General features: G+C 46.3%; 1 protein-coding gene across 4 annotated transcripts in view; it reads right to left on the bottom strand.

Annotated features, from left to right (window-relative positions):
• mthfd1l (methylenetetrahydrofolate dehydrogenase (NADP+ dependent) 1 like) overlaps positions 1-17,186 on the bottom strand; it is a 198,225-nt gene that overhangs the window by 33,041 nt on the left and 147,998 nt on the right. For all 4 annotated transcript variants that reach the window (XR_011355972.1, XM_069932267.1, XM_069932269.1 and 1 more), the window contains exon 26: positions 15,988-16,140. Coding sequence is in view for 3 of the 4 variants with exons in the window: in XM_069932267.1 (XP_069788368.1) it covers positions 15,988-16,140 (153 nt within the window). In the remaining variant the exon portion in view is untranslated. The remainder of the gene's footprint in view (positions 1-15,987; positions 16,141-17,186) is intronic.

The raw sequence follows: 17,186 nt of genomic DNA, 5'->3' as shown, positions 1-17,186 counted from the left end.
GTATTCTCATGTTGTTGATGCATCTTACTTCCTGTGTGGCTGCAGCAAGAATTTCAGCATGTCTGTACATTGTATTCATGTGTATGACAATAAAATCTCATCACCATCAAAATGCTTCTACATTGCAATCATCTTCACTACTCAGAGATTCAGGCTCAAAGAGGGCACTGTATCAATATCATCTGCTGTCAGATTCTCATTTAGTGGGGAATGCAAGATATAAATGATAAAAAGCATTATTAATATATCTGAAAGATTGCTTTAACAAGCTTTCGTGTCAACTTGATGAGTTAGTTTTTTTGGTGGCTCGTCACTTCAATCGATTGCTTCTGTCCTTGTGAAATACGCCTCACACACACTAGCCACAGTCTTAGAAAAGTACACCACCTTTTCTCATACTGCAGAGAAAAAAACATAACTCATTGTCAGATGCTGCACACATTAATTTTAAACATAAAATACCAACACTACCCGGGAGTCTCACATTAAAAGTTAACACTTCAATTGATAAAATCTGCTCTTTTACTCCACAAAAATGTTTCCTCTGCAAGAATTCATTACATTACCATCTGAAGGTCAAAAATGACTGCTTCCATAAGCAACCATTCATAATTTGATCAATAAAGACAAATTTTCTCATCTCCCTCGTGGTTTTTCCCCATCCAATCATTTTAAATCCAACTCTCATAATCCTTCCACCAGTGTCTTCCATTTCCTTGATTAAAAAGTCATACAATTTTGAAATTTCCCTAACCTTGGTACCCCAAGAGCACTTTGAAACACCCCAATCTCTGTTTAATAGCCATTTGCTCATCTTTCTTTTCACTTTGTCTTCATTCCGGAATTAGCATTTGTTAATAGGAAAACTGAATTGAAATGTGAATCAGTCTGTTTTCCCAGCGCTCACTGGCAGCTTTTTCCTCTCAAGACAACAATCATGTCATCTTAATTATAGTGGAACCAGATCAACCCTGTAGCCTCCACCAGTACTCCAACCTCAGTACCAGAGCCCCCACCAATTCTCCTTCCTCAGCAGCCGGAGCCTCCCCCAACTCCCCCACCTTAGAACCCAGAGCCAACACCAATACCCCAACATCAATGGCTGATGTATTCTTCCTCTCAACCCCACTCTCTTGGCTTCTCCCCATAAACTTTGACACCCTTACTAATCAAGAACTTGTCAATCTCTGCTTTAAATATACCCAATGACTTGGCCTCCGGAACTGCTTGTGGCAACGAATTCCCCAGATTCACCACTTTTCATCTCTGTCCTAAAAGGATATCTTTTTATTCTGAGGGTGTGCCCTCTGGACCCAGACTTGCCCAGCACTGGAAAACATTTCCACGCCACTCTATCCAGCCCTTTCAAGTGGCCATCATGGATGCACAGAGCAGTACAGTACAGAAACTGTCCCTTCAGCCCAACTTATTTGTGGCAATGAAGTTACTATCCAGGTTTAGGTTTGGCTTATTTTCCTTGAATCTTTTCCATCCTGTTGAAATACCTTTTAAAGTCTCTAGCTGTCCTTCAATAGGAAAGCAATGAGATTGGATGAAACCCAGCCTGAAATGTTGACCATTTTTTTTCTCCCACTGATGCTGCTTGACCTGCTGAGTTCCTCCAGCAGGTTGCTTGTTGCTAGAGATTGGTCCCATCTTACATGTGAAATTGCAGGCAGCTCCAATGCTCATTCGGGCAGAATGGAAAATGCTTCTTTATTTGTTTCCGACAGGTTAACGTACAGATGATAGGATTAGAATGCTGGGGGGCAGGGGAGAGAAAGAGAGAATACCCTCGTGAGCAACTGTAGACTGCAGTAAAATGTTGCATTGATCTGTGTCAAGAGTGGGGTGGGAATGCAACACTGGATCCAGGCAGATGGCTCAAGGACAGGTGAATTGAATAGAAACCACCACTGCCACAGATCCCAACCTCATCCAGTGTAAAGTGGAGACACAAGAGACCACAGATTCTGGAATCCGGAGCAAAAAATATAAACTTCTGGAGGAACTCAAGTGGGTCACACAGAATTTATGGAAGCAAAGGGTTGGCCCTTGGTTCCTGATGCAACCGTGCATCAGGATCTGAATGACCCAAAATGCTGGCTATCCTCTGTCTCCACAGATGCTGCTGGACGCACTGAATGGCACAGTTGGGGAATGGAAGGTGATGGGGACAAGGTAGGCAGGTGGAGTTGAGTCCACGGCCAGATCAGCTGTGATCTCTTTGAATGGTGGAGAAGCCTCGACAGGCCAGACGGCCTCCTCCTGCTCCTATTTATGTCCTGGCAATGCATTTCAGGCACCCTCCACTCTCTTGGCTTAAAAAAAAATTAGCTCTGACATCTGCCCTGAACTTTCCTCCTCTCACCTTAAACAGATGTCATCTGGTCTTTGCTATTGCTACCCTGGGAAAACAGCGCTGACTGAGCATTTCCACCACTGATGACTCAGTGAGTTTCTCCAGCAGCTCATTGTTTGTTTACGGGGTGCAGTATTCTCTAGTTATGGTGCAGGCAAAATCGGCATGGATTACAAGCACAGCACACAACCTCTGGATCAGTGGGAATAACCCTATCTTGGAACCAAGCTGTCACTGTGAAGAAAGTACACGTCGCCCAACATCCCGAGGTGGATTCTGTTCATTTTCTTTGGATCCTTTTATGGGTTTTCTGGTCCCCAGAGATGCTTGTTGATGCTGCTTATAACAGCCCCCAAGGTCGCTCACTGCATTGCAGCAGCTGCTCTTCATTAAGTGGGTAATAAAAGAAACATTTTCCTTTGCCAGTGCCTACATCTGCACCATTCCTTATGACACCACCTCTCCCTTGTTGCCCTGTGGATTCTTCCTTTCCCATTGAGCCGTGTCTGGGATTTCTGACAGTTCACATTCTCGGTGCATCACCATGGCGAAAGAAATACCCCCTCCCCCCACCAATCCATGGCTCAGAAACAGTTGGATTCTACACTCAAGTCATATGGCAAGATGAAGGGAAAATGTTTTACTATTCCTGCTGCCTGTACACATTTCATCTGGAGTGTTTCAGACTTGTAATGATACTGGTTAAACACAAAAGCACAAGAAAATAGGCCCACCCTGGCATTCAACATGATCACAAGTGATCTTGGCCTCGACTCCTTTTCTCTGCCGGATCCCCATAACTCTCAACCCCTTGATATTTCCAACCCTTGTTTCCACCTACAATATATCCAAAGATGTGGCCTCCACCACTCTCTGGTGGAGATAATTCCAAAGATTCCCTCCCCCAGAAGAAATTTCTCCATACCTTGGCATTATGACAGCAACCTAGGTTTAAGTCTGCATGGAGTTGGTATGTTTCCCCCTGTGACCTGTATGGGTTTTGTCCAGGTGCTCCGATTTCTTTCCACCCATCAAAAATTGCAGTTTGTAGGTTTTGTGGAGCAGAATCAGCTTCTACTGCATTATAATGTTAAGCTAAATTAAAATAAATGACTGGTCCCCTCTTGTACCTATGTACCCTTATGTGTGACTTTCCATCTGGTGGACACTTCTCAGCATTGACCCCATCAAGCCCCCTCCGATCTTGTACACTTCAAGGTCTGGTTCTATATGTGCAGTCATATGACAATAAACTTGAATCTGAAAATATTCAATGCTCCAGACTAACTTGAAAGGACGCGAGAACAGATTATGCATGTCAAACCCCACCGACAGGTTCAGTGCAAGGCCACTAGTATGAGCGTGTGAGTCTACAATATCCATGAACAGAAACTAAAACAACCTAAGGAGGCTACATCCTAATGTTGACGAAGAGAACAAATCATTCAATGATGAGCATGGCAGACCCCTCCTTTCCCAACTACTTGGCTGGAGTAACATCGCTACACTGGCACAAGCCCAAATGTAAACAGATGAATACAGATATTACGCAGACCACACAACTGTTTTTTTTCCCCCCGATTTTCTAAGTGCTGTTGACACTTGGAACCAAATTCTTGGTGGTTTGAATGATGGCAAGGAACCAGCTTATCAGCATTCAGCTCAAGCCTCCTTCAGCTGAAAGCACTTCCACCTCTCCAGCATTGGATCAGTATCTTTAAATGAAGACTTTTTGCAGAACAGAGAACCTAGGAGTCGCAACATGGGGGAGGGTTTCAAAGGAAATAAACGAGTAGCCCTTTCCTAACTGGCTAAAGGCATAACATTCTATCTGCCACAAACCTCTGAATTTAACTGAAGCCCAATTCGACAAGTGAAGTTGATATTAAATTTGCAATTAGAAATGGCAGATTTTGGTGACGCACGTGTTTGTAGCGGAGAGCCGGCTTTGCTTGTCACCTGCGGTCAGCGGGGCAGCCGTGACAAAGATGGCATCGCGGGACTGTCTCTTCTGGTCCAGACTGGAAGGGCGCGCGCAAACTTGCACCATCATGAGACAAATAACAGAACGTAGTGGGAGGGGCCAGTCACAGCCTTCAAGGTTGTAGCGTGGAATTCAAAGTAAAGCAGTTCTGATACTTGAGCTCCCAGCCCATTGTTTCACTCTCTTCACTGCGCTCACTCACAACCCGCAACATTGGTGACCCCGACGACTCTTCACGTCTTGAAGATTCGACACAATGGAACCCACAGCTGGAGGCGATGTTGCATTGAAGGTGCCAACATTCCGGATGAACAGGCCCTGCACTTGGTTTAGCCAAGCGGAGGCCCAGTTCCAGATCAAACAGATAACCTCCGATTCGACGAGATACTTCTACGTCGCCAGCTTGCTCGACCAGGAAGCTATCTCATGAGTTGATGACCTCATTCAGGCGCTGCCAGAGGAAGGTAAATACGTTGCTCTTAAAAACCTCCTCATTAGCATGCAAGGTCTCTCATGATGCCAGGCTCCTTCACTTGGACGGCCTAGGCGATAGGACCGCTCTCATGGACGAAATGCTCACACTGGCAGAAGGACACAAGCTCTGCTTCAAGCAGGCGTTCCTCGAGTAAATGCCCAAAGACATCAGACTCCCGTGGGTTGATGCGGATTTCAGCAACCCCCACAAAATTGCGGCTCGAGCAAATGTTCCAAGCACGAGGCCTTAGACGCAGTCAACCATGTTACACGGCTGTCGCCAAGGACAATGCCCAAGTCCAGTCCTCCACATGAACAGGCCCCACCTCGCCAGAGAAAGAAAGGCCTGACCCCAAATGGTGCTTCTACCATCAGAGTTGGGGTGCATCAGCAAGCAGGTCCTGCCAACCATGCTTGTTCCTGGAAAATGACGGGACCAGCCAACCGAACAGCCTTCTCCACATCTGGGACAGAATCTCGGGCTGCAGGATCCTTGTGGACACAGAGGCAAAGATAAGTGCCATACCCCCTACAGCACTCAAGTCGCGCACAAGACCCCACAGCCTCTGCCTGCGCACTGCCCACAACAACCACCATTAAAACTTTTAGCACGAGGCAAATTCCTGTCCGTTTTGGCGACACCACCTTCAATTGATCCTTCACGCTGGCTTCAGTAGACAAATCTCCACTGGTCGCAGATTTCCTGTGGGCACACTCCCTACTAGTGGACATCCAGGGCAGATGATTAATTCCCGCTGAGACTTTCCAGACTGTGCTCTTTGACATATCCAATGAGCCGTCCACCCAGCTCGCTTCTGTGAAGACTCCACACGGCCAGTGCAGCCTCCTCCTCACCAACTTTCCTTCCATTCTGTGTCCCCAGTTCACTGCTGCCATGCTGAAGCACAGCGTCCAACACCACATCGCAACCATTGGCCCACCATTGCATTCACGAGCCTGCCGCCTGGTCCCCAACAAATTCAACCTCACCAAGGAAGAGTTTATACGCATGGAAGAACTCAGCATCATCCGCTGTTCCAACGGCCCGTAGGCCTCACCCCTCCACTCGGTGCCAAAGTCCAACACCAGTTGGATATCCTGTGGGGACTACAATGATGCCCAACCATTACCCAATTCCCCATATCCAGGATTTTGCAGCGAACCTCCATGGAGCGAAGCTGTTCTCCAAAGTCGGCCTAATCCAGGGATACCATCAGATCCCCGTGCACCCAGAAGACTGCTATCATCACTACGTTCATCCTGTTCGAGTTCCTTCGCATGCCATTCGGCTTAAAAAATGCAGCACAGACATTCAAGCACCTTATGGACGTGGCAGAGACTAGCCTTTCCTTTTCATGTACCTCGACGACATCCTGGTAGCCAACAGCACAGGACACACCCATGCCAGCTGTTTAACCGCCTCGACAACAGGGCCTGGAAGAGTTCATGGGCATGGTGAATTTTTACAACAGGTTCATCCCCGTGGCAGCCGAGATAATGCGAAATTTGGACAGCGGGAGTACGGGCGTGACATCAGGTAAGGGTGTCACGAGGGATCTAATGCCTCTTCCCGCCGCAGGGCACATGTTTTGAAGTGATTGGACATTTGCAGCCAATCAGCAGCATGGACGAGTGCAGATATAAGCGGAGGCGCCCTTCCGCGCCCAGTATTTGCATGTATGCACTGCAGCTGCTTGTATGGCCTTTCTGCGTGCCTTAGTCTGCCTTGCCAGAGTATCGGAGGGTTACGATGTCAGGAATGGCGGTGAGCATCGGGATTCAATTTGGGACAGCAGATCTCATTCAGGGTCTCGCCAGCTCGATTCAGAAGGAGAATGCATTGACGAAAGTGCGCGAACACTTGGCAGGTTTGACCCCCCCCCCCAACAATGACCTCGAGGAGGCAATGATCGCCCTGCAGTTCTTCCACAGCAAAGTCCAGCAGTGGCTGTTGAGTCAGAGCACTAAGACCTTCTTGCCAGGGCCCTGGCTGGTGCAGATGGAAATAAGAAAGTCTGGGGTCCATTCACAAGTGGTCATTGACAAGTGCAACAGTATCAAGGCTATCCGTGTCATGAGAATGTGGGAGATGTTCACGTGGGTCGATGCCATATCCAGCTTGGAGAGGATCGTGTGTCAGGTGCAGATGTACGGCCACGCCAACAGGTAGCCATATCAGGTCCAGAAAAACTGCCACCTGTACATTAACATCTATCTGTGCCACAAGGTGGTCAGCGTTGAGCCCACTGTGGGAGAGAGGAAGACCTACTATGCAGTGCCAGCCACCAGGTAGCCTCACTTCGAGGTCCTCATCCAGAGCAACCTCTGGGTGGAGACAGAGGACATAGCAGTGACTGAGGCAGAGCGCACGACCCGTGCACGTCCGGGCAGGTAAGGGCCAGCGCGGAGCACAGCCCAGTAGACGATCTGCTGCCTAGCACGGAGAAACTGCGCAATGTCATCGCGTCCTGCGTGAAAAATGACATTTTGACCCGGGAGACCCTTATGCTCAAGGCACCTGAGAAATACCTTAATCTGTCCTGCATGAACCAAGGCTACATTAAGATCACACAATCATGGAGATGGGCACTCTGTAGTCAGTCTTAATTGGCCGATTTGAAGAAGGAGCTCACATGGACGGACAAGGCTTTCTTTGAGACCAAAGAGGTCCTGGCCCATGCAACGATGGTAGTCCACCCACGAATGTATGTACTGACGTCCTTCACAGTCGATGCGTCCAACACAGCAATAGGCGCTGTCCTAGAACAGTTCATTAACGATTCAGTTCATTAACGGTTCGATGCATCACAAGACCATCGGTGCAGATTCGGTGGGGGGGGGGGGGGAAGAGGTGGGGGTTGTGTGGTGACACACGTTTGTAGCAGCGAACCAGCCCCGCTTGTCACGTGCGGTCAGCAGGGCGTCGCTGGACAGTCTCTTCTGGTCCAGTCCACAAGGGCGCACGTGCCTTGTGTCATCATGACACAAGTGCCGGAATGCGGGGACGGGACCTGAGACGGGCTTAAAGGCAGCAGCGTGGAATTAGAATTAAAGCAGTTGTGTTACTCGAGCTCTCAGTCTTTTCGCTGCGCTCACACACAACCCGCTACAAGATGATATTCCTTCATAACAGTAAACTAGGTCTCACAAATAAATGTGCAGCGGTACCAACTTTGGTTTGGCACATACATCAGACTCTTTTCAAACTCCAGCACCGAAGCACGAGACAGAATCCATCATTGCCTGTCAGTGATGGCTAAAAGATCACAATTTAATTCACAAATCATGACCTAATGCTCAAGAACACAGCCTCCATTTTGAGATGTCGACAGCAATGCCAACCATGTGGGATAAGCGGGGCTGCTGGAAGGCAGGAGCAGCTTGCCATCAGATTCAGAGGGAAACAGCTACATCATTAGTGAGGGTGATTACTGGCTGGTTTCGCGTCTCAGTGAGGTCCCAGTGATTCTCTAAACTGCACCAGCAGTTAAGTTGATCAGTCCATACACGTCTGTCTGCTCTGACATGATTAGTCACATCAAGACTGGCAGGTCGAAGCAGGGGCGACTGGGTCACAAGCACACAATGGGACAGTTGGTCGATCGAAGTGGAAGTGTGGATGGCCACATTCTGATTACAGAGTAAGCCAAGTGATGGTCTGGAACTGTGGTGGAGCAGGTCGGTTCGGTTGTACAATTCATAAATGAGGACAAGGTACAGGCAAGAAAGAAGTGTGAATTGAGTGGTGTAGGAGCAACAGCCAGATAAAAGCTGACAGAACTTCAGGAAATACACCCTTTCTAATAAAATAATAATCAGGAATCTCCAAGGTGTCTTTCAGGACCCCAGGGCACCCTAAAGAACCTCAGCCAGCAAGTGCAGAAACTAATTTTACACTCAAGCTCCCATTCAAGATTATTACCAGGTGTATTTAAAAACTATTAAAGTATAAACATTAAACAGGATATACCTGGATGGATTCCTTCAGCTTGTACAAAGTAGCACCAAGGATTCTTCTGCTCACTGGGTCTCTGTGTGGGCCTGTTTGCCTTATTAATGCAGATTGCTGAAAATCGGCTGGCTTTCTAAATGTACGTCCAGCCGCACAAGGAGGGGGTGAAGCTGGGAGAATGGAATCTGGGTTTCAGGGTGGAGTTGAGAGAGGAGAAAAGAACATCTAAAATTATTGAGAATGGCCCTTTGGGGAGAAGGAATGAGCAAAGGCCAACAAAAAGGACAAAGTCCACCTCGGGAAGTTGAAGTAGGGTTCACGATGAAGGGACAGAGGCAATCAGCCTGGAGCATACAGTCACGGCCCTCTGCAAATCCAGAGGTTATACAAATGTTCTTTTGTTCTCCCCCCCCCCCACCAATCATACAGCTTTCTCTGGCAAAACGAGCAGTGCCATCTATTTACTACAATCACAGTATTTGAAGGCTTTCATGTTTCTGAAGGATTTTGGCAGTCCTGGAATAGTTCATGGTCAGGGCAGCTGAATGAGCAAAAAAAAAAACTATTTGTTCAAGATTATTCTTGTAAATTGTCCTTTTGAACAGGGCCATCCAGACAGAGCTTTGGGTGCCAAGTAACTTCTGCTCCAACATTCTGATACACAAGGTGGAATAGAAATATGGCAGTGAGGGGTGATCACGTGGAAGCAATTCAGAGGATTACCAGGGCTGGCTGCTTCAGATGTTGAAGCAGAACCTACCTGGAGAACGGTTGATGTTTCAGACCCGAGTTAGATGCAACTGAGGGACTCAACCCTTCAGTAAAGACCTTTAGTTCTCTCATGGGACTCAAATGGGTAGTAGAATTATGTGTGTGGCAACAAGACTTCTGCATGTTTGAGCGCTTGTACAGAAAGGACCTGTGCATATCCATGAAGGACCCACATATGAGCATGAAGGACCAAGCCAAATATTTTAATATCCCCAAGATCCAGAATTCAACTTCAAGGCAGTTGTCAATAGATCCAATACAATAAACACCCTCAATTAATGGGGGATGGAATAAGTTAAAATTGTTCAGAGAATCAAAGGTTAAGGGGACAATGAGTAGGGGTATTCAAAATTAATTAACTGTTTGATGGCTGTAGTATTATGTGTAGCTCACACGAGGCACAAATACATGGGTTTAAGTCTCACTGCAGCAGAGAATCAAAACAGGTATAGTGTTATACTTTGGAAATGTCCTTCAAATGTGACATTAAACAGAGGATCTGTCCATTCTCACAACTGAGCATAAAAGATCCCATGACTGCTCCGAAGGATGTCCATCCAACCCTCCAGATCAATCCTCTCTAATCTCCTTATTCCAACACAATAAAAGACAAACTCACAATGTCGGATGCACTTCCTCTGGAGACTAACTTTAAATAGGGTAACCAGTGAATGGAACATTGAATCAAAGATCCAACAAGTAGATTACATCTTTAATAGCTGCTAGAGAAATGCTTGCTTGTTCACTAGGGATGATAAAAATGGTATCTCTGTGTAATAAACTAATGCAGTCAGTTAGATACTTCACACCCCACATAGGCAGTACTACTAGCAATCCCTCAATACTGTATCAGTAGTTTGGCCTGGATTATGCACAAGCCCCTGGACCATGACCACCAAGCCCCAAGTGACAATTCTTCCACGACCAATAAATAAGCACTGGACTAATCAAAAGGGTGATGGGTCAGATATCGCCGAGACAGAGAAAGCAGTGTGAATAAAAACCAGGTGGAAGACAAGCTGCCTTGGAGTGCTACAGGTAAAGGTTCCTGATCAAAGCAAGCCAATCTATTCCACAAGTACTTGTGAAGAGCTTCCCCAACTAGGAGGCCAGAATCTTACAGCATTGTTCACCTGAGATCACCAGTGTAGATGTTCAACCCTCTCTTGGTTCAAAAGAAATAGATGCACCAGAGAAACACCACCTGATAACATGTCAGCTCTGGGCCAAATTAATCGCTTGTGTCTCGCGGTCTTCTGAATTTCATCGCATTGGACTGCATTTTCAAAGCTATTTGCCAAATGATGTGCTGCACAAAAATAACTTTGCAATGATTGGTGAACTTTGGAGCTGGCTTGGTTCCAGATGGTCCCAGAATGCTTCAGTTACCGAGGCAACTTGCCCATACAACTTATGTTGAGCCAGTGTAAATCCTACAAGTCCCTGCTCTTTCACCGTTGCTATGCTTTTGCTATTTCCACCCCCCTACCCGCAAATTACCAGATTTCAGCACCCTAATTAGTTTCAAAGCTCAATGTGGGGGATGGGTGGGGGAATCTTCTCTTGACTGGCTTTGGTCAATGATCTTCATCCCATATTCCCTGGTTCCAGATCCTCCAGATACAGAACAGTGTGGTCAGCACCCCACTGCACTCTAAACTGCAATCCAAAAACAACGATAGCAAGGTTGACATGAAGTTAGCAAAGCCTATACTGCGGGCAGTTGAGAAGAGCAAAAATATATTTTTTTTGACACAAAGATAAGTGAGAATGTGAGCAAGCAATACTCAAAGTTAATCTTCCCTCTGCTCACTGAGTGTTTAGGCACTCAGACTAGGCAGACGGTGTACTGCAGTGCCAAGTCCAAGCCTGCTGCACTGCCCTCATACCATGTGCTCTGATCAGGGCTGATTAACACTACTGAAACAATGGGACCTGCTCTGCACTATCCATCGAAATGGGGCAGAGATCAGAATGATTGCACAAGATACCAAGTGGTCAGCCCTACTCAATCATCACAAGAAGACCAACGGTCTTTCCCAAGGGAGCACGCACGCTGGAGGTCTTCACTTGGAGCTCTTGAACCTTGGCTGCATAGAAAATCAAAGAGATCTAAAGTTGTAACCTCCACTTTGAAGTGTCAGAGTGGTGCTGCATAAGGAGTTACCACCTCAGCCCCAGCAACCTGGGTTCAATCCTGTCTGTGTGGAGTTTGCAAGTTCTCTGTTCTGTGACCACATTGATACCAGCGATTGGGACTAGGACTCGAATCCCACTGCATCTGTAAGGGGTTTGTTCGTTCTCTTTGTGTCTGTGTGGTTTTCCCCGGTGGGCTCCGGTTTCCTCCCACTGTTCGAAATGTACCGGGATGTAGATTAATTGGGAAAACTCAAGGGTCAAAATGACCTGTTACAGTGCTGTATGTCAATATTTCATTTAAATTTAAACACTTTACCATTTTGTCTGCTCCTATGCTCGTCCATAGCTGTACTGAAGGTTAGGGAATTGTGGTTACAGATGCCAAAATGCTCCCCTACGGAGAAGTCTGTCACCTGACCAAGTTCATTACCAAGTATTAGCATATACAGCATGAGGAATCCTTTTTGGGCACCCCTATCAGAAGCTTTTGCCAAAGGAGGTGCCAGTTGAAGTCTTCCATGACATCAACCACGTCATTTTTGCACCTTTTCAAAAATATGCCTGCTTATCTACTCCTGTGTCCTTTGGGGCTTTTAGAATCATCCCAATAGAGTGAACACTCCCTTCCTGTTTCTGACTTTCACCAACACTAGGTAGATGACCCCCCACACAACACCCTCCCTTTCTGCAGCAATCCCTGATGAGTAATGTTACTTCCCACCTCCTCTTTTACCTCACTTCTGAAACATCTAAACCCTGGAACATGAAACAGCCAATTCTGGTCTTGTGAAAGCCAAGTCTCCATAAATGTAATTCCGTGTGTTGATCCATGCTGTGTTAAAATCTCCTTTATTCTTATACAATAGCTCACTAAATATGGAAACCGATCATTCTGTTCAGTGATGGGGTGATGGGAATCTATACAGTACTACCACAAGCACAATTAAACACATGACTTTATAGACACTGGAAATTCTCACAGCCAATTGCCAGGAATATCCATCTGAAGTGAATATGACATCCAGCAGAGTGGATACCAACACTCTGATCCTCGTTCAGAAGAAAACAGCACTTGTTAATTAGATGGAGAAGAAAGCAATCCCAATTGATGTCCTTGTAATGTAGAGGCACATAATTTTTCATGCAAGTCAGCCTTCAGTTACCACAGGAGGGAACCTCTGGGAGTAGGATGTAGTTCTGCTTTGGAAAGCAAAAAGCATTCATTTGGCAACACATAGGCTATTTCTTGCGGGATAGGCCTTGGGGAACCAGCATGCAGAATTTCACTGCGAAGAACACTGAAGCCTCCACCCACTTAGTTCCCTCTCCTTTGTGCATTTGTTGAGCCTTTCTCTCAACTCTGAAGTCAGCCTCAATAATTCTGATCATCCTGAACCTTGTGTTCAATTCATAAAGAAAAATCATGTTACTGATCTGTGCTTTGCTTTTTCTATATACAGGGCCATCATTCCGCACTCATTAACTCTAAAGACATCTTTTAGGTCCTCTCCCACCACCTCAACAATTGAAATTCGTTGCCCACATAACCCTCACTCTACCATCATCAAGCCAATGGGTCAAGTCCTGGTTCCACGAGTGCAGGTGGCCAAACAGAGCAGTTTGAGGCAAGCTAAAAGTGATGACTATGTCTGGTGCAGTGCAAGACCAAGCTGAGAGGTGTGTTGGGGTGCGTGCAGGTGTGTAGGGATGGGATGCTCTGCCAGGGTTAGTGGTGGAGGCTAGGACAATAGGGACATTCAAAAGTCTCTTAGATAGTCAATTAAATGATTGCAGGAATTCCAGAACACAAATCAGTCAGCTGAAGGCACAGTTGCCTGAGGAACAGAACTGGAGGTTACTCAAAACTTGGTGGATCGTAGGATTGCAGATCACAAAGCTGCAGGAAGCAAAAGTGTGCAGGGAATTGAAAGCAAGGATAATTTTGAGTCAACACCAGTTAATGAAAACAGGGCAAACAGGATCTGGTGAATAAGGACATGGGCAGTGGGGCTTTGGATCAGTGATGGTTTTGGGAGGGTGAAGTATTTAAATTGTCAAGTCTCGAGGGAATGACAGTATGGATCCTAGCTTCAGATGATTCAAGGCAAGACTGGAAACTAGTAACATGACAGAGGGGGCAGTGGGTAGAGAGGAATTAAACAGACCACAGCCTTTCATTCCACTGCTTTGATGAAACAACAAAACTCCAGTAACATTTATGAATTCAGTGAAGGCTTTTGTGGAAAATTATTTATTTCAAGAAGACATTGTCACTTCTGACAATTCTGACACCACAAAAGGATCATCTACACTATCACCAAGTCACTTTTATGTGCACTACTGCTGAAGATCCAGCTGCGCTGGGTGGGTCACGTCTCCAGAATGGAGGACCATCACCTTCCCAAGATCGTGTTATATGGCGAGCTCTCCACTGGCCACCGTGACAGAGGTGCACCAAAGAAAAGGTACAAGGACTGCCTAAAGAAATCTCTTGGTGCCTGCCACATTGACCACCGCCAGTGGGCTGATATCGCCTCAAACCGTGCATCTTGGCGCCTCACAGTTTGGCGGGCAGCAACCTCCTTTGAAGAAGACCGCAGAGCCCACCTCACTGACAAAAGGCAAAGGAGGAAAAACCCAACACCCAACCCCAACCAAACAATTTTCCCCTGCAGCCGCTGCAACCGTGTCTGCCTGTCCCGCATCGGACTTGTCAGCCACAAACGAGCCTGCAGCTGACGTGGACTTTTACCCCCTCCATAAATCTTCGTCCGCGAAGCCAAGCCAAAGAAGAAAACAATTATTGTGAATATTTATTACCAATCTTAAATAATTTTGTCCAATTCAGAAGTTTATTACTGGACTCTTATTCCTACATGAATGTAGTAAATGAATGTAGTAAATGAATGGATTTCAATTCTTGTTGGGGGAGGGGGAACTTCCTCTCACTGGTTCTTTGCCACCGCCTTTCATCGTCCTTCTTTCCTCCCCTGGAAACAGGTTTTTCCAGTCTACTCCATCAAAACCCTTCATATTTCTGTGCCAGTCAAGTACTAAATGTTCCTTCAAGAAATAAGAGTTGGGCCTCAGCCTGTTCTCAGCGAATGCTTCGTGTACTACCCCCCAACTTTCCCAAATGTCTTCAGACACAAGAATCTATCCATTTCTGCCTTTAATGCACACAGAACTGATCCCAATGCCATTCTACTGGTCAGCCTTCCAACTCTAAACAACCCATTATCCCAACTCACGGTTTTATCCAAAATTATCCCACCTTCCCATTTTAATAACCCTGTGTGCATCACCCATCATCTATCCAAGTATTTTATACAACAACCTTTTATTTGCCATTATATATACTGCTAATTCCAGTCTCCAACTTGACAGATTTCTCACATGATATCCTCCATCAATCCACGTTGATCCTGCCCAATCCCAAATTTCCCTCTCAGGTTGCCCGGGCTACTTTCCTTCAATGAATTCTAGCAATTTCTGCCAAATCAAGGAGGAGAACATCCCCCTTTTACCCAGTTCCTCCAAAAAATGACAAAAAGGAACTGGATGCCCAACTGCTCTTTCACACATATGGCAATACACAAAAGGGTCACGCAGCATTGAGAGGAAGAAGAAGGTAACCAGTGTAACAGGCCTGAGCCCTTTCTCAGGAATCTGGGAGAAACAGGTAGATGCCTGAATAACAGGGTGGGGGGAGATGGGGAGAAGAGGAAGGAGGGAGGAGCACAGGTTAACAGGTAAGAGGTCATAGGTGAATACAGGTTGGAGGGTAGAGGAGGAAAAAAAGCTGAGAAGTGATGGGGAGAGAGAGTAAAGGGGAGGTTGGCATGAAGGAAGGCGGCTCTCTGATGAGAGAAGAAAAAAGGGTGGGGAGCTAAGGAAAGGATGCAGATGGGTAGGGAAATAGAGAGACCGGAGAATGGGTGTTGTGGAAAATGGGAGAACTCGATGTTAATGCCATCTGATTGGAGAGTTCGCAGACGGAAGATAAGGTATTAGCCCTCCAATTTGCGGATCCCCTTGATTTGGCAGTACACAAGTCATGGATAGACATACCTGTGTGGCAATGAGGCATGCCGAGAACAGGACATTGATTAATTGTAGAAATAAAGTAATGCTGCAATTTAATTTAGTACCTTCCTCAATCTCAGGACATCCCAAAGGGAAGATGTTTCCCATATTCTCTACTGTGGTCCTTGTGCATATTACCTCAAATAAGTGTTCCTCTATCAATTACAGATCGAGACATTCCTCTCTTGGTGTTGCAACTGCTGTTGGTAAACCACCTACCGTGCCAACCAATGGGTAGATAAAGCCAGCCCCAATGCTGGCTCGCACATCCCGGATCGGTAGAATGAAACCACTGGGGACTCCTTTTCGCTCTGGCTGATGCGACAATGACAGGTGGGTCTTTGCCATGCAGATTGGCAGCTTTCCAAAGCCCTGTGTGCAGAGAAGAATGGATGCTGAGAGCACAACACCAGGCATGGACACAAACCCCAATAAAAAGCATCCCAGACCAGCAACAATGCAAAAATTGGACAAAAACTTTCCACTATGAAAATGGCACCCAATAACTGTGTACTTTGCTCATGTCAACCTGTCAATTCTGCAAAAGCCGAAGGTGCTGGTGAATCAACAATCGTTGGGTTCAACCTCAACCCTTAGCATTCATAGAAGGTGGCAATGGGCAGGATGGACTCACACTCAGGTGTGTGGCCTCTTCGCCAGATAGTTCCTCCTCACCTGACATCACTCTAGAGTCCAAGGCAGCAGCTACATGAGAAACTGCATTGCCTTTGAAGATTAAGCTCGTTAATTCATCAGGAAGTACACAGTACAGTGAGAAGGGTTCCTCAGTGAATGGTTACAGCCGTGGATCAATCACAATTTACAGAGAGCAAGATCAATTAGCTCCAGCAAGTCCAGCATGAGAGTACTGCTGTGGGGTTCATTCAAGAGTTGATTACTGCAGGGAAGAAATTGTCATCAAGAGCATTGGTGAGAGCTTTCACATTTTTGAGTTTTCTCCTCGATTGGAGGAGGGAGAAGAGTGTGTGTATGGGGTGTGATGGGTCCTTCAGTATATTGGCTGTAGATGGAGTTGATGGAGGGAAGTTTGTGAGATGTTCTGAGCTGCCTTCACCTCCTTCTGCAGCTTCTTTTGATCTTGAGTAGACCAGCTCCCATCCCACAGTGATGCACCTGTAGACATTGTTGAGGGAAGAGGTGGACATGCCAAACTTTCTTAGTATTCTGAGAAAGATGATGGTGCATCATCATGTTAATGTGCTCGTCCCATCTCTATCATCTCTTTCCAATTCAACGCCCTTGATATGGACAGGGCTGTGGTCTTTTTTCCCTCTCTTGAAGTCAATGATCACCTCCTTCATCTTATTGATGCTGAGAGCTTGTTATATTGACACCATGCCACTAGACTCTTTCCTCTATTCAATCTAATCATTATTTAATATCCAACCTACTACTGT

Source organism: Narcine bancroftii, chromosome 4, assembly GCF_036971445.1.
Source record: "Narcine bancroftii isolate sNarBan1 chromosome 4, sNarBan1.hap1, whole genome shotgun sequence".
Taxonomy (NCBI): Eukaryota; Metazoa; Chordata; class Chondrichthyes; order Torpediniformes; family Narcinidae; genus Narcine; species Narcine bancroftii.
Note: the sequence above shows the minus strand (reverse complement) of the source record. Positions and strands in the feature narration are given on the sequence as shown.